The sequence below is a fragment of the Dromiciops gliroides genome, chromosome 1, assembly GCF_019393635.1.
Source record: "Dromiciops gliroides isolate mDroGli1 chromosome 1, mDroGli1.pri, whole genome shotgun sequence".
NCBI lineage: Eukaryota > Metazoa > Chordata > Mammalia > Microbiotheria > Microbiotheriidae > Dromiciops > Dromiciops gliroides.
In genome coordinates, this window is record NC_057861.1 from 745,154,098 (window position 1) to 745,172,743 (window position 18,646).

At 42.8% G+C, this 18,646-nt stretch overlaps 1 protein-coding gene across 2 annotated transcripts in view; it reads right to left on the minus strand.

Annotated features, from left to right (window-relative positions):
• Window positions 1–18,646, minus strand: part of BBS9 (Bardet-Biedl syndrome 9) — a 349,441-nt gene that overhangs the window by 212,232 nt on the left and 118,563 nt on the right. For both annotated transcript variants that reach the window (XM_043979234.1, XM_043979233.1), the window contains exons 10-11: window positions 5,387–5,568; window positions 663–733 (exon numbers count right to left, since the gene is read on the minus strand). In XM_043979234.1, the coding sequence (XP_043835169.1) occupies window positions 663–733; window positions 5,387–5,568 (253 nt within the window). The remainder of the gene's footprint in view (window positions 1–662; window positions 734–5,386; window positions 5,569–18,646) is intronic.

An 18,646-nucleotide genomic window follows, 5' to 3' on the forward strand; every position in this document is an offset into this window, starting at 1 on the left:
GGAATATCTCGCTTCTTTGTAAGAAAGATACCAACACAAACAAGGCTTAGGGTTCTAAGAGGCTGCCCCAAATGTCCCAAATCTTTTGATTCTGCTCATTCAGCCGTGGACATTTCTAGAAAATTATCAGAGCCTTCTGCTTTTATGAGACTTTAAGGATCTGTGATTTCACCAGTATGACTAGGCCCTCCACCAGTACAGAAAGAAGGCAACCTTTTTCTGCCTGAGGAGACCGTCTTCCAGAGCTGCTTTGGCCATGACACTTATCAGCCTCCAGCCAGCCTCTCTCTCTACCCATCATGTGCACTCCAACTGAAGCTCATCAGCTCTAGGGGTCCCAGGTCCCAGGTCCCAGGCTCTGCTTGTTGAGGGTAGATACATCCAGCCCTCCTAGGGCTGTCTTATGCAGAGAGATGCCAAAGAAAACGGAGAAGGATGGAGCCCAGAGACAGGTAGAAGCCACTAACTAGCAGCTGCTGCCTCCTCCCATCCTCTCCCTTGTAGGGTGGTGACACGTGTTCCTTCAGAGCTAACCAAGCCCAGAAGGACCTCTTCTGAAATTTCTGCTTGGTCCTTAATCCTACTTCACAGCCTCGACCCCACAACCAGCACTGATGCATAACCCCCCACCCCCCGCCCCCGCCATAAATGAATTCACCTACAGACACATTGTCCAGGGTGGAGGAGACGGTGGCAAAAAGTGACAGAAAATCTTCTTTCTCAGGTAGTGGACCTGCAAAGAAAGACCCGAGTTAAGTATTTCCACAGGAATGCTGGTCTTGCCCCCTAAAAACCAACATTACTATGGCTTCTCCATGTTTATTTTCCACTTTGGAAATAACTAATCTCACTGATTATATCAAACTAATGGGTTACAAATGGAAAAACATCAGTTAAATGAAAGACATAACTAGTCAATAAAAAGAGCACATAATTTCTAATTCTAAGCTATCAAGAGAGAGATCTTTTTTTAAATGTATTTTTATTATGAATTGAACAAACATCAACACACACACACACAATTCCAATGAGAGAAGAAGAGGATTCTTTTGGGTAACCACAAACTTTGGATGTGATCTGGCTTTGAGGTGCATATTAAATCTGACAACAAAGTAACAACAAAGTTGTCATTTCTGTTCTCTTCTTAATCTTTTGTTTTCTCACGTGTGTCGTTATCTGCTTGTTTGTTTGTTTGTTTGCAACTCTACTGCTTCCCACTCATTCATTTCTGCTCCCTTGTAAGAAATGAGTAGAGCCAAGAGGAGGAACCTACACCTCCATCCTGGCCAGAAAGACCAGCCAACCTGTGCTTAAGGCAACAGAACAACTTACAGTGAAGAAGCACTCTCCTAGGGCCATTCCTACAGCCTGACCATCCTCAGACCAGCCTCACACACTTCTGTTTTTGTTGTTGTTGTTGTTTTTCGGGGCAGTGAGGGTTAAGTGACTTGCCCAGGGTCACACAGCTAGTAAGTGTCAAGTGTCTGAGGCCGGATTTGAACTCAGATCCTCCTGAACCCAGGGCCACTGTGCCACCTAGCTGCCCCTCTTCTGGGTTTCTTGAAGCAATAGTGGACAATTTATTTTAATACCTTATTCTAGGATACACAGAAATGTGTGCTGCCTTATAATTCTATGACTCAGTCAAGAGGGATCAGACAAGCTCACTGCTAATGCCTTACCACAGACATTATGTCCTCTCTGTACCTAGTTATTGGCATGTTGTCTCCTCATTAGAATGGGAATTCCTTGAGGATGGTGCCTGGCACAACAGTAATTAATAAATGCTTCTGTACATATATAATGCACACATATACATACTGTGACCCTTAAAATAATGAGAGACATAGTGTCCGGATAATCTAATCATTTTATTAGTATGGCTGGCGGGTTATTAATAAAACAAGGTCTATGGTCATCTCTCTCAGACCAAAGACCCCTAATGGTGGTGAGGTCTCAGTTTATACACCCTTCCAATTGGTCCATCACTTAGCAATTGGAGGTGGGTTATATTCGAATGAAGTCCAAGGATGACATCAGAGAAAAGAATGAAAGACCCCCACTCAAGCTGGGCAGGACAAAATCCTTTCATCTAGATGTGGTTGAATCTCATCAGTAAAATCCTTCAATTTATCTAGACAAAAGAATCTGTCTCCACCTAAGGCTCCTTTAGCTAGCTTTGGTTTGGGTTGGGTTTGACCTAGATGAGATATGATGAGCTTATCTTTGGGTGGAGGGAAGAGAGGGCTAAAAAGGGGTGATCTCTGGGTCCCCAAGATATTGATTATTAATAATTCTTTCTCATAATACATAGAGCATTCATATGTGAATATATGCATGTATGTACAGATATTGTTATGTATGTATGTGTGCAAGTAGGTATGTGTATATGTCTGTATATATATGCTAGAGGGAAACCTCAGACACTTACTAGCTGTGTGACCCTGGGCAAGTCACTTAACCCTGTCTGCCTCACTTTCCTCACCTGCAAAATGAGTTGGAGGAAGGAATGACAAACCACTTCAGTCTCTCTGCCAAGAAAACCCCATACGGGGTCACAGAGTCAGACATTACAGAAACAACTCAACTACAACAAATGTTGAGGGCATGTGTGGGTGTGTACATGTCTATATGTCCATATGTGTGTGCATATGTACGTGACCTCATTTGGTCCAAAGGGGACCGGGTTGGGGTCTCTCCCTGAAGCAGCAGCTAAACAAGGAGATTCTAGGGACTGGACTACACGGCCTCTGAAGTCCCCTCCAACTCAGGGATTCTGGGAAGTCCTGAAGAGAACTCTCCACATGTCAGTGATGTGTGTTTGGCAAGTTGAAGTCAATAAATCAGAAGAATAGATACTTAAGTGAATAATGGGGTCATCAAAACATTGAACATTTTGACTTGAAGCATACATTTGACATCAAGCAACTTTAATGCTTTAATAAAACAACAAACCATTTTCATTTTAAAAAAAAAGGGGGGGGGCAGCTAGGTGGTGCGGTAGATAGAGCACCGACCCTGGAGTCGGGAGTACCTGAGTTCAAATCTGGCCTCGGACACTTAACGCTTACTAGCTGTGTGACTGTGGGCAAGTCACTTAACCCCAATTGCCTCACTAAAAAAAAAAAAGGATTTTTGTAGTCTGTATCCTCAAATCTTTTGCATTTGGAGAATTTTTTTTTTCCAGAGAGGAATCTTTTGCAGATATGGGCGGGGGGGGGGGGGGGGGGGGGGGCCGGAATCCTCTCTTCAGAAATGAAAGCAAATGGTAAGCAGAAAGCCTAAAACTGGATTCACATAAACAGGGTCCTTTGTGCCCAAATCTCTCGGTAGGTCCATAGCCCCAGGGAAGGGTGCTATAGTTAGAACAGCCCTGCAGCCTGGAGCCCAGGGGTATCACAGAGACACGCTGTGATCACTTGGAGCAGGAATGGGACTTTCTACAAAGAAAGATCTATCAAAATTTCATTAATACATAGTTTATGGAGAGTGATGAGGGGGGCCAACCACACCCCCCCACCAGAATAAGTGAGAACACCATCATCAAATGTCAAGCTTTGTAATAAAATTATATTGATTTCTGATTATAAACAAATAAATATTTTGCTTTTGATGAGCACTGGGAATTTCATATTTGACAAATGCTACCTTTTGCCAATTCAACTGAGGTAGCAAGGTGGTATGGCGGACAGAATGCTGGGCCTAGAGTCAGGCAGATCTGAATTCAAATCCTACCCCAGACACGTACTATCTGTGTAATCCTGGACAAGTTCCTTGAACTCAGCCTCAGTTTCCCCAACTGTAAAAGTAGAGATAATCACAGCACAGACCTCCCAGGGCTGTTGTGAGGATCAATTGAGTTCATCTTTGTAAAGTCTTTATCACAGTGCCTGGCACATAGTAGGTCTATATAAATGTACATTCCCTTCCCTTCCCCCTATGTTAAAACTGAAGAAACCTGAGGCTGTTATGGGGATTCCATTGAACCAAACAAGTATTGTCAGCCATGGAAAATCCTGCCTTCCTCTAAAGAGCACATCAAAGTTTAGCTACCTGCTAGGTGAAACAGGAGAGATAACACCAAAAAAAATGTCCCAGCCTTTCCTCACGTGCTCTGAGTGGGCGTGTGTATGAAGGCAAAAATACAGCCGCTTGGGGCCTTGGTATTTTTAATATTTTCAATTCACTGTTTTCCTTTAAAGGTTTAATAAAAGAAGGTAACCAGGACCCAGGCATCATAATCCTACTTGAATCTGTGTTACCAACTTAAAAATAATCTGTATTTTATCTAAAGTCTAATAGAATCAGAACAACAAAATCTTTATAGCATAAAAAACCCAACATATATGAGCGGGTGTGGTGAAGGAAGCAGGGAATGAACTCGGCTTCGTTTGTTTTCCTTGGCCTTTGATGCTATACTTCTCTTATTATTCTGACTTGTTCCAACATCGCTTTTCATTTGAAAAGTTCATATTTTCTACATTTTTAAAAAAAATACACTGACCTGATACTGAAAAGTAATGTTTTTCATATGCCTAATGAAAAGCACTAGGTTTTTGCTTTTTGAGAGAAAAAAAAATCTCATCATAAAATGACAACCTTGGGAATCAAATAGTAAAATAATATTGCAGTGCTGGAACCTGGGGAAGTGAAGCTATCACCAGCAATTGACTCACTAGCAATTAGTGCATTTCCAGCTACCCTCCTTCCCAATGACTAACAGCTACTCATGTAAATGATACGTGCAAGTTACAAATACTTGCAATTTTGGTAAATTTTGGTAAAATGTACCCACGCGACCACATTTCAAAGTGCTTGTTTTTCTCTTCAAAGAGGAAACAAAAATGACTCCGGGAGAATTTAGAACAGGAAGAAGTAACAGGTAAGAACGTTAGTGTTCTCTCCACAGCCCCAAACCCGTCCCTCACCACTGGCATTTTCTTTCTCTTTTTCTTTTTCTTTCTCTCTTTTTTTTTTTTTTTTTTTGGCGGGACAATGGGGCTTAAGTGACTTGCCCAGGGTCACACAGCTAGTAAGTGTCAAATGTCTGAGGCTGGATTTGAACTCAGGTACTCCTGAATCCAGGGCCGGTGCTTTATCCACTGTGCCACCTAGCTGCCCCAGCACTGGCATTTTCTTACTTTAGATCATAAAGAAAAACACAATGCCAGCCAGTTTCTGAATCCCAGTAGCAACCAGCTCGCCCATAAGCAGGACACTGGTTTCCCATCAGCCTTGACACCCAAGTGAACCACAGACCCCTCGTGGGCTGAAGGCAATGCGGTTTTCACAGGCATTATTTTGAAGTGGCAGGAGACAAGATTCTTCTCCCTGCACCACATGGTAACAGGAGGGAGGCCAGAAGCGCCCACAGTCCTTTGCATACCTGAGGACTTGTTGACATCTCTGATGATTTTCTGTAGCTCTTTCATTTCAACATCGAGCTCTTCATAGTTTATCTCTCTGGAGTCCACTTTGGGGGCTTGGAACAGAGACGGGTCCGTACCCAAGTAGGAGCACTGCAGATGGCCATCATCACTCAGAGTGACAATCACGCCCTTCAGGCCTCTGAAGGAAGGAAGAAAAACACCAGCTCAATAAAAATTCAGGAGGAGCCTTGCTGAACTTTCATGAATCCCTTAAAGAAGAAAAAGGCAACAACAGAATCTGATCACTGGAGGAAGTGAACACACCCAGATGCTATTTCCATCTAAAAATGATGACTGTGGGGTCTCAATACAAATTGTTGGGGACAGAGCAGGGGGGTTCAAGAGACATATTAATAGTGACTTTGACAGGTATAAACCAGTTATACTTCAATGAATCTGCAACCTCATACGTGCTCGAGTACGTCACATCATCATCCATTCACCCCACGTCTTCCCATAAATCTGACAGAGAACATCTGCCCAACAGGCCTGGACAACTTCCTTTGGGTGCCTGAATATCCCATAAAGACAATGCAGGCTTGGCTGTCCTCTGTACTGGAGACCTTCCCTGGGGTCATTTAATATTTCCTGATACCACTACTTGCTAGCTAGCATTTATATAAGACTTGAAGTGGTGTCAATATTGTCAATGTATTATCTCATTCAACCCGCACAACAGCCCTGGGAGGTAAGTAGTATGATTAGCCCCATTTTAGAGATGAAGAAACTGAGACTGACAACCATGAAGTAACTTGCCCAGGCTTCTATAGGTAGTAAGTGTCTGAGGCAGGATTCGAACTTGGGTCTGGCTCACTCCAAGCCCAGAGCTCTATCCACTGAGACACCTAGCTGCCTTTACTCTTGCTATATGGCTGATCCATCTCCTTTCTGCATTACATATATTTTTAATGTGTTTTTTTTTGGGGGGGGGCGGTTTTCAGGGCAATGAGGGTTAAATGACTTGCCCAGGGTCACACAGCTAGTTAAGTGTCAAGTATCTGAGGCTGGATTTGAACTCAGGTCCTCCTGAATCCAAGGCCACTGCTTTATCCACTGCGCCACCTAGCTGCCCTTTGCATTACATATATTTTTAATGGTATCTCTGATGCCACTTCTTGCATGAGAGTCATCACTAGTATCCATGCCTGCCATTGCTCAGAGGTTGTGTAAATTTATATACATACAGGGGGCAGCTAGGTGGTACAGTGGATAGAACACCAGCCTTGGATTCAGGAGGACCTGGGTTCAAATCTGGCCTCAGACACTTGACACTTACTAGCTGTGTGACCTTGGGCAAGTCACTTAACCCTCATGGCCCTGCCAAAAAAAAAAAAAATCTGGTAGTCTGTCTACCAAAGCACACTCAATTTATAGCCATATAAAATGACTGGAAGATTGTAAATGGGGGATTGTTAGGCATGCTAGACAACTTTCCAAAGGGAAGAATGAATGAATGAATGAATGAATGAATGAATGAATGAATGAATGAATGAATGAAATATAAAAAATTTTAAATAAAGCTAGAATAGCTTCTAGTGTTGGTCCTAATTGATTTTGGGCCAAGTACCAGAAGTACTAAGTACACATACGGGTATGTGTTCTGGTGGATTAACTAAAAGGCAGCTGCTGGTATAGTTGGCAGAACACTGGGCCTGGAATCAGGAGTTCAAATCTGGCCTCAGACACTTTCTATATGTGTGACCTTGGACAAGTCATTTGACTCCTTGATCTCAGTTTCCTCAACTCTAAAATGGGGATAAGAATCACACCTACCTCCCAGGGTTGTTGTGAGGATGAAATGAGATCATATCATAAAGGGCTTGGCCCAATGCCTGGCGCACAGTAGGTGCTACAGTAATGTTCATTATTATCATTATCATCACTAATTATCCCCAACTACAGCTGAGCCAAACAGCACAGCCTCATCCCCACCCAGGAGGAGGATGGAGGAGAGGATGGGGCAGCTCACCAATATGCCCAGGGCAGCTCCAAACAGAAAGGCCAGCATCCCTGGCAAGCACCCATCTCCCAGAAGGAAGCACCCAAGGAGAAATGCCATATGTGGCCATGACCACAGAATGGGTCACTGGATAGGCCCCACAATGGGGCTCTGTCACTGGCCTCCTCCCTGACAGGAAGTGACTGGAGCTTTTGCCCTTTTGGCAGATTCTCTTGAACATGGGGCAGCTCCATGCCCCCTTGAGGCACTGAGATTCCTGTTATAAATGAAGTGGAAAGGGATATGAACAGTCCCTGGGATTTCACTGGCACAGGGAATCCTCAGTGAAGGAGCTTCCCCTGCCAGTGCAGGCCCCCACCTTCTCTACAACTCATCTATTAACTTGTTGTGTCAGACATTATTATTTTTAACTTACATGGTCTTAAAGAGCTCAGAGCCCTGAGCACGGAGACTAACCGGCTTGCCTAGGGGTGGACAGTTGGGATGCATCGGGGGCAGAACTTGGACCTGGGCTTTCTCCACTCTGAGGCCATTCCTCTCTGAAGTGCCAAGCTATCTCCCACTGATTTCATTGTATGCCCAAAGGTAACGAACTATCTTTCATGGGACCCATTTCACCTCCCTTTCTGGTGCTCATGATGGACGTAAGCAGGGAGACAACACCACCGAGTCAAGCAAGGTTAGTTGCTTTTATGCCGACATCCAATATGGCAGCAAGGCTGCCTTCTCTGGAACCGAAAGGCTATCAATTCAAACGCCATCTCTAGCCCAAGCTGTGTGAGCTGGAACAACTCCCCAGGGCCACAGATTCCTCCTCTACAAAATGGGAGGGGGGATGTCCTCTGGGGTCCCTTCCAACTACTTCTCTTGGATCTTTTGATTGATTTAAAAGGATGTAGTAAAGAAATTCGGCAAAGAACCGGCTATAACCCTCAACTCCAATCAATACATATGTTGGCTGAGCCCTACTCTGAAGCTTCACGCCTTCCTGTCAAGGATGGGGGACAGGACTAACCAGTACTGCAATAGATCAATGATGTCAGCACCATCCATGCTTTTTCAACCCAGCCCATCCTTGTTAATGAGCTTTTATAGATCTTCCACAGGAGGACCCACCCAATTGGCTGATCTCTTTACATTAATGGTGCGCCAATGCAGCCCAGGCCACAAAATTACAGAATCTCCAACCCATACATTAGAAGCCATTCCTCTTCCAGCAAACCCAGGGTACCCCCTTCTCTAGGCATACAGCTCTTTGATGATATCTTTAATGTTGGTATGCATGTGATCATTCCTAACATGTAGCAGCCTAATTAAACCCACCACGAGTCTACCACCCTCTGGACGGCCTCTAATATTATTCCGTGGAGCTTGTGGTTTTCTGTGATCTTTAGCCATATGACATCAGAAGAAGAACACTGGTGTTAACAAGAGGGATTTTGTTTAGGTACACGGTTGAGGTCATTGAAATAATTGAAGTATTTTGCCAATGCTCTCTCTTTTCTATTCCATTCTGGGTCCATTACCTACATGCAATGTTTGTTCAAAATATATACTGATGGACTAGCATATGATAGTGCAGTATTGATGCTAAAGGACCAGGTCTTTGGACTGTCCGTCCAACTGCAGTTGATTCTATTGTGCATTCAAAGTTATCGGGGATCACTTGGTCATCTGACTTTGCAAGGCTCATAAAAAGCATTTAGAACAAGTACACCATGAAAATACTTACTTACAACTTACGTGCCAATAGCTGCTTCAGAAGAGGAGAAAGTAAAGGAATTCTAAAACTCAAAAGGGCCTTCCAAATTCAATTAACATATATTAGTGGCTTCTGTGCAAAAGTGAGCATTAGGGAAAATGAAGAAAAGTATGTTGGGAAATGTGGCTCAGGAGTAATAAATCAACGTGGCCAAAGGATTGATTATACAAGGATGTACATAAATATGTTAACTGCAAAGAGAGTCAGAAAGTATCAGACCTTGAGAAAATCAAGTAATATCACATGTGCAAAAAAAAAGTAACTAAGTATATCTGATCAGGAAGCAATGGGAAAATGTGAGTCATTTTCAAATCAGCTATTCATAGTCAGAATGTGAACTTGTTCAAACAAAGATAAAAATCAGTATCAAACGAGAACAAAAAAGAGATATAGTGTACAACTGAGGTAACTCAAAAGGGACCCATTTAAGCAAGGTATTGATGTTGACAATGGGAAATGAATAAAAGAATAGACCCTGACACAGAACCTCATCATTTTCTAGCAAGGTTCAAACAATGTAAATCAAGCATCACAGAAAAGCTAAAGGAAGACAGAAAACAGAGAACAGCAGATTTGAGTCAGAAAAGCTGATTTCCTTGCCAAACAGTGATACGGCATCCAAGGGCAACACGGATTTAAAATACAAGCCCATTTGTAAAATCCTACAGAGGATGATGGAAGATTATAAACACTATCACCTCCTAAAGGAGTGAGAAGCAGCAGTGGGAAAAACAACTTTAGGGAGTTTTGGCAAAGGACACAACTAACCTAGAGCATCCCTGGGGCATTTAGGGATAGAATTGGAGAGAGGTCCAAGAACAGCTGGAAAATAGAAGAAAAGGCTGCAGAGATTTCTGGACCTACCTTCTCCACCAACTGAAGGGTGAAGTAGAAATTGTTCTTTAAAAAATGTAAAGAACAAAGCCTGAAAGAGCAGCTGGACTAACCCAAATCTAGGAGAAAATCAGTGCTGAGGGAGAAACAATGTGAAGGGGGTTGAAGGACTGACTCTCAAGATATTTCAAAAAGTGAAGGACAGATACCAAATACTTAGGAAAACATCAAGGATATAATTATTACCCCCAAAACCTGATTTTGAAAAAAAATCATAACTACTGACCCGTGAGAGGAGCTACAGACAAAAACCAAAAACCAAAAACCTCCATCCTCATGGAGTCTAATTTCCTGTGTCTACAAAACCTTTATTGGAACCCGCAGTGAACACAGTCCTGATAAATAGACGGGAAGGGAGTTGCAAGGTTCCCAAATAATATTCTGCAGCAGACCACAGCTTCACAGTCACAACTGACCCAAAGGTATAGAGAATACAAGGTCTCTCTGAGCCAGCTGAGAGTTAAGTAGAAAAAACTGTCCATTCAGTCAAGCCAAATCCTACCTTCAAGCAGTGGTGTGAGTGTGTCATGGACCCATCTCACAGTCAGTCTGGGGAAGCCTATGGGCCCCTCTTCCCCTTCAATAAATAATTGAAGGAGGGGAAAGCTAGGTGGCACAGTGGATAAAGCACTGGCCCTGGATTCAGGAGGACCTGAGTTCAAATCCAACCTCAGACACTTGACACTAGCTGTGTGACCCTAGGCAAGTCACTTAACCCTCATTGCTCCGCAAAAATAAATAAACAGATAGATAAATAAATAAATGGATGGATAAATGGATGAATAAATAAATGAATGAATGAATGATTGGGTGAGTAAATAAATAAATGAGTGGATGAATGAATTAAGGAACAAAGGAACAAAAGAACGGAAGAATGAATGAACAAATAAATGACTGAAGGAAACTCTAAGTTGCTATTAGAAACTAGTAAAAAATAAAAATTAAAAGGCATTTTTTTCTTGTGCAAGTTCATGGGCCCACCCCCACCCCTCAAACCTATCCATGGACCCTTGGGGTGCTTGGGCAGCATTTTAAGAATCCAGAAATTCCCATTGCACATGACATCATGCTAATTGTATCCAACCTCAGAGCATGCATGAACTCCATAAATGAGATCTATTTTTATTTTGGAGCTATGATTTCACAGGGGGTAGACTATTCCCAGTGAAGAAATTCATTCTATTGTTGCAGGGTAGCACCCTTCAATAGCTTAGAGTCTTGTAGCACTGAGATGTTAAGCAACTTGCTCAGGGTCACAAAGTATGTGTCTGGGGTAGGAGGTGTAGAGCTTGAACCCATGTCTGTCTGACTCCAAAGCCACTCTCTACCCACTATGGAATCTCTCCATGGTTGGGGGTGGGGGCAGGGGTGGAGTAGAGGAAGAGACAGAGAGAAAGGAAGGAGAAAAAGGAGGAGAATGAGGAGGAATGAGAGGGGGAGGAAGAGAAACAGTGACCCAGAGAGAAAGTTTCCCACACCACCCCCAGGAAAAACTGATGGGATATTGAGTATCTATAAAAGAGTTGAATAAGCCCTAGAATTGGTCCATCAAACTTAGCTCCACAGAGAATTCCCTCTTTCTATTGAGGGAATCATCCTTCCAGTCACTACATTTGCAACCTTGGAGCCATTCTTGACTCTTCACATTCCCTCCCATAACATCCAATAGGTTTCCATGTCTTACTGGTTCGATCTCCTTCTCTCCACATACGTAAGCACCACCCCATTTTAGACTCTCATTCTCTTTTCACCAGGACTCCTGGGACAGCCTCCTAACCAGATGCCCAAGGAGCAGTCTCTCTCCCCTCTTCAATGTCTCCTCCACAGAGATGTCAAAATATGACCATGCAATTTGATTGACAAATTTTGTGATATGCCATCAAATTCTCAGGAGAAAACTTTATTTAACTAGATGGAATCATTTTTTAAAATCCATCTAAAAGCTGAGAGCATCAATGGAAACAATGAAAGAAGTATGAATGAAAGCAGGTTGGCTGAACCAAATCCCAAACAATAATATGAGGCAGTAATTTGCAAAGCTATTTGGTGCTGGAAGAACAGACAGTTAGTGGGATATATCAGATAAGAGAGACCTAGACGCAAAAACATCCAGCAGTCTAAAGAATGATAACTTAAGAACATGAACCACTAGAGCTGGTAAGAAATGATGAACAAATTCTGGGACACACATGTAATGGACACTGCTGGGCTGTTACAGAAGAGGGACAAGGCAGTTTCAGAAAAACATGGAAAGACATGTCTGAACTGATGCAGAGTGGAGCGAGCACAACTAGGAGGTCAATTTGTACCTGTGAGGTTGATTCTAGGGTTGGCAGTGTGAGTCAGCCAAATTCTAATAATTTTACCACATTCCCCCCTTTATTTCTTCGAGGAACATGGGGTGTTTGGAGAAGATGAGAAAAGCCAAATTCTAATAATTTTACCACATACCTGAACATCAACATTACAAAAAGAAACAATTCTGAAAGATGTAAGAACTCTGAGCAGCTAAACAATGACCCATCATCCCAGAGCACTGACAAAGCAGAGCACTGCCCCTCCCCACCATGACTAAAAGACAACAGACAAAAGCATGGAACAAGAAATGCGCTCTTAGACATGATCAATGTGGGAAAAACATTGTCTTCCCATCGGTGCTTATGAGATCTGAGAAAGAGGAGTGGTGGCAAAGGGGGGGAATGAATGCTTGATTACAAAAAAAATAATAATAATAAAATAAAGAAAAAAAAGTTAAACAATAGGAAAACTCAAAAGCTGTTGGCAAAAAAAAAAAAAGTTTCCATAAGCACTTTATATTCAATGCCACAACAGGAGCCAAGCGTATTTCAGTTTGATGCTTCAGTGAATCTTAATTTCACTGGTGTGGGTAATCCCTCCAATGGTCCACACTGCAATCCACCCATGCTTTCTCATTGGATCACTCTTGTCCCTGTCCTCCCACAAATCTGCCATGGTGGGCTGGGCTAGAGACCTTCCTAGCACTCTCTTAGTGCTGCATGGATATTGATCAAGCATTGTCCCACTGCCCTAATGTTAGAATATAAGCTCCTTGACAGAGATTGCTTCATTCCTTATTTTGTATTTGGGTTGTTCTATTCATTCACATTTGTGTTCCTAATGCCTGGTGGAGTGCCCAGCACATGGGAAGTATCTTGCTGATTGACTGATTGGTATCCAAATGTATAAACAATGAAAATATAACAAGCCACACTATAAAGAAGTAGGGGAGAATTGATGGTTTGGTTCACAACTGCAGACAAGGAAAGAACTGCTAACCAGACATAACACAGAGGAGGTTATAAAAGAAAAATAGAAAGAATTCAGAAAAACATAGGAAGACTTCTTCAAGGAGTGAAGAAAGCAAAGCCAGAAGTACATTAAAATATGTACACACATACATATATGTGTATATTTATAATATGCTTATAAAAGCATATTATAATCTGTAACATATGTACTGTGATGTTTAAAATCTAATGTGTGATTGCCTTATCTGCATCTCCATGTGGGGGAATGGAGAGGAACTAAGTTTACTGATAAATTTAGGCTTTTAAGCATTTATTAAAGTATATTAGGGGTTAGCAAAGAGAGAGAGAAAGCTGCCTTCTCTTAACTATCCACGCTTCCAAAGAGAACATGTGAAGTTCTGAAAATTAGGAGATCTGTCTACTCTGCCTGCCCCCGCCACCACACACCAGTTCCCACGAAAAAAGCGATCCTCCATCTGTTCCAGTGGAAGCTTCCTGCGGGATGGGAAGAGGGGCTATCCCCACACAGAGCTCCAAGCTCATTAGCTGGTCCATTGATTGACATGACTTATAGGCAGTCTATGAATAGACACAACTTCTGGACACCAGGCAGCTTCCAGACTCTAGTCACATGCTTTCTTTTCAGGGGGGCATCGCCCTGGTTCTCACAATGTCTTTCTCAGCAAGGGGTGGCACCCTGATTCTCACAGTACTATGTTATCTATAATAGATGTAATATATTGTATATCATCTATATATCCAATGACAACAATGTGACTAAAGATAATGGCAAAAGTCAACAAAACTCGGGTCAAATTCCCAAAGACAATGTTGGTACCAAATTATTAAAGAACTTTTTCTTTTTACCAATCAGTAAACTCTAGTGATCCAGAGCATTGGTCACTATCCCTCTAGCCAAAGATTCTACTTAACTTTTTTTAGGGAATGTACCTTGTGCAGTGTTTGTTGGAGAGCATGTCAGTTATGTCAAAACAAAATGTTCCAATAAAATGTTTCCTAGAACTTCTCAAACAAAGTCAGAGAGTCCTGTTATAGTGGAAAGACCACCAGGCTTAGAACTGGGAGGCCTGGGTAGGTGTTCCGGCTTTGATACCGACTATTCATAAAATCTTAGAATTGAGCCTTGTGAAGACCATGAAGGGAAATCTATCCAAACTCCAATGACTTCCCTAACATGCTTATCAAGTCATTTTATTTATTTATTTATTTAGCTTTTAGTTTTCAACATTTTCTTTCTTTCTTTTTTTTGGTCTTTTTTTTCCATATAAAGATTTTATTATTTTCCAGTTACATTTAGAGATGGTTTTCAACATTTGTTTTTCTAAGATTTCTAGTTTCAAATTTTTCTCCCTCCTCCCTCCCCAAGACAGCAAGTAATCTGATATAGGTTATATATGTACAATGACATTAAACATATTTCTGCATTAGTCATGTTATAAGAGAAGAATCAGAGCAAAAAGGCAAAACCTCACAAAAGAAAAACAACAACAACAACAAAAATAGAAATAATATGGTTCAATCTGCATCTAGATTCTACAGTTCTTTTTTTTCCTGGATTTGGAGAGCATTTTCCATCATGAGTCTTTGGAACTATCTTGGACCATTGTATTGCTGAGAAGAATCAAGTCTATCACAGTTGATCAACACACAATGTTGTTGATACTGTGTACAATGTTCTCCTGGTTCTGCTCATCTCACTCATCATCAGTTCATACAAGTCCTTCCAGGTTTCTCTGAAATCTGCCTGCTCATCATTTCTTACAGCACAATAGTATTCCATTACATTCATAGGCCATAACTTGTTCAGCCATTCCCCAATTGATGGGCATCCCCTCAATTTTCAATTCCTTGCCACCACAAAAAGAGCAGCAAAAAGTACATGTGTGTCCTTTTCCCTTTTTTATGATCTCTTTGGAAAAAAGACCTAATAGTGGTATTGCTGGATCAAAGGGTATGCATAGCTTTAAAGCCCTTTGGGCATCAAGTTATTTCTTAAATACTTCCAGTACAAGGAATTCATTACTTCCTCCTCCTCCTCCTCCTCATAGCAAGCACTTTTATGGCACCTACTATGTGCTAAGCACTTTACAAATACTATCTCATTTGACCACAGTGGAATCTATCTTCAATATCTAAAAGTACTAGAAATTCCTCTTGTATTGAGCTAACATCTGTTCCCTGGTGACATCCACCAACCTTGGACGAATGCAATTTCTCATCTATAAAATCCCTTCCTTCCTGATGAGTCTAGACTAGCACTGACCCCAGACATGAAATATTGATTTTGATAGCAGGGAGTGAAACAAGGTTATGCCTTTGGCTTTGGCCGTTTGCAGGTGGTTGATAAATCACAACATAAATACATTCTAAGTAGTTGTTCTAATCAACACATTATATATATCTGACTCTTTTGTGACCCCACTTGGGGTTTTCTTGGCAAAGATACTACAGTGGTTTGCTATTTTCTTCTCCAACTCATTTTTTATAGGTGAAGAAACTGAGGCGTACAGGGTCAAATGACTTGCTCAGGGTCACACAGCTAGGAAGTGTCTGAGGCTGGATTTGAACTCAGGTCTTCCAGACTCCAGGCCTGGTGCTCTATGCACTATGGTACTACCTAGTTCCCCCTTAGTACTAGATATTTAAATGTATAATTATGTGGTGCTAGAAATGCAGCTGTGTTTGTAACTAGTCCTTCTGGGCCCGCTGTCCTCTTGGGAGCTACATATTCCAGCAGCTTCTGGTATTATTCAAAGGCCCGATCACATACGCAGACTTTCTTCTTGTTGCCTTACTAGAAGAGAAAGGCCTCTATTGAGAAGGAAGATAACTGAGCATGGCAACCACAAAAAAGGAGGGCCTGGGATGCTACAGTGGAAAGACCTCAGGCTCTAGAAGCAGAGGGCCTGGATTCAAATCCCGTCTCTGACTCTTACCACCTGTATGACCTTAGGGAAGTCATTGCATCTCTGCACCTTCAATTTCCTCAACAGTAAAATGAGGCGGTTGGGGCGACTTGTCCCTTCCAGCTCAAAATCTGTGACCCTCCAAGTCGAAAAAACAGGAAGCAGTGATTGGGTCCCTCTTCTCTGACTCTGGATCTTTTGTCTGGGGGATAGAACTTAAATCACTAAATCAATTTCTTCATATTTCAATTAAAACTAAAGATCCCAATTCTTTAGAGAAGCCTCCTATAGCAAAGAACTAGCCTAAGATATATGCTGACCCCTTCCTAATTATGACTTTTCCCTGCAACAGCTTGCACTATTTTCATTATAATTTGCCCAAGATCACAATGTGGTTGCATACCTCCAGTCCCGCCCCCCCAAACCCTCTGGGAAGCTTCGTCTGACTTTGCTCAGCTTGGGTCTCCTTTACAGGCCCTATCCCGAGGATCCAAAGAAGGAGAGCCCCGCCTTCTGTATGGGCTACTAAGGGTTATTACTTAGTCATCCCACTGGTTCCCCCTTGTCACACTGAGGGAGTGACTTCTTTTAGAAGCAGCAATGGCCTTGGGCTAGAACATGCTCCGAACACCATTCTCCCAGGCTTCATCACCCCACCAAGTCTATGCTCCCACCAGAAGGTATAAAGATGCTCTTCTCATGTAGACAGATGAAAAAACAGATGAGAGAGAGAGGAGGAGGAGGACAACGACAACGAGGAGGAAGGGAAAGAGGGAGAGAGGGAGAGACTGAGTTTATTCAGTGCTTACTATGAGCCAGGCCCTGTGCTAAGCATATAAATACAAGAAGACAGTCTACCCCAACAACCACTCAGAGAGCTTACATTCCAGTGAGGGGAGGCACAAAGAAGGGGTGAGGAAGGAGTAAAGAACACCTGAGGTCTGCACTGGGAAGGGCATCTGGATGGGGGTAGAAAAGTACATGGAGCCAGAAGTCAAGTGGACAAGTCTGGGGGTCTATGGAGGTTCCTGAAGAAGGGGTGACAGCTTCCCCAGAGTGATCCCCAAGAGATCCCTCTTCCTTGGGGGTGGCCAGATTCCAGGTATTCTTTCAGGTCCTAGTCTGTCCTGGCATGGACCGAGGAGCCCAGTTATCTGTAGGATACTTCTTTTTTTTAAAGGACACTTCTAATGAGGCAGAGGCCTTGGGGGATGTGAGGCTTCAAAGCCAGAAGGATGTCCACGGTCTCATGACCAAATCCCAATAAAGAATGAGCCCCAGACAAGCCCCATCAAGGTCTGACTGTTACTCACAAGGAGCAAAGACAAGAACTGCTGGCTGACCGCTCAAAGCGCCCACAGGGGTGAGGAAGAAGCCAACCTGGAAGCCTGGATGTCCTGAGCCCAGCCTCTGGCTCTAGGGCCCTGGGCAAGTCTCCTCTCAGGGCCCCAAGGAACAGAGGAGGTGCCAAACTGGATTGGTAGATGGAGGCTCCTCGCCTGCATCTTCCGCGTCCCAGTGAAATCCCCGGCCCAGCCCTGCTCATCTCTGTTCAGCACCACCTGCACCCCAGACCTCTCCAAGGCTCCACAAGCTCTTTTCAGGTGGCAATGACGTCATTACGTCTCTTATCCAAAACCCCTAATACTGTGCTTGGCCCGTAAGAGGTGGTTAGTGACTGCGCATGGACCGTCTTCAATGCAGCCAACCCACGGATGAGCCACATGGGCATTTTGTGTTCAAAGGCCCAAGGAACTTTGCATACACTCAAATACTACTGGTTATACCCAACTTGAATGAAACCTGTGACTTGCTCTGACATCTGGAATGGGTGCACAGTAGTTTAGGTGACCCAAAGTCAATGCGCCACATTGCTGTGAGCTCCCAGCTGCTATGCCCTCAGATTACCATGTGACCTCAGTCTTTTGAGGCTGTTGTCTAAAGGTGGGCACTGGGTACCTAACAGGTGGCGTAGCCCCTTCCTCACGGCTGCTACAATCTCTATACCACCCCCCTATTTGGCAAACTGTCCATTCAACATGCAATTTCAATTGTGCGTTCAGGTTTTTAGTATATATGGAAATGTTCTGCATGACGGCACCTGTACCACCAATATCAAATTGTTTACCATCTCAGGAAAGGGGGAAGTAAGGGAAGGAGGGAGAACATTTGAAACTCAAACATTTTTTAATGAATTTTTAAAATTGTCTTTACTTGTAATTAGAGGGAAATATTATTTTAAAATATTTTTATTATATACTATTTGATTATAAAGGGGCAGCTGGATGGCACAATGGATAGAGTGCTGGGGCTGGAGTCAGGAAGACTCATCTTCATGGATTCAAATCTGGCCTGACATTTACCAGCTATGTGACCCCGGGCAAGTCACTTAAATCTGTTTGCCT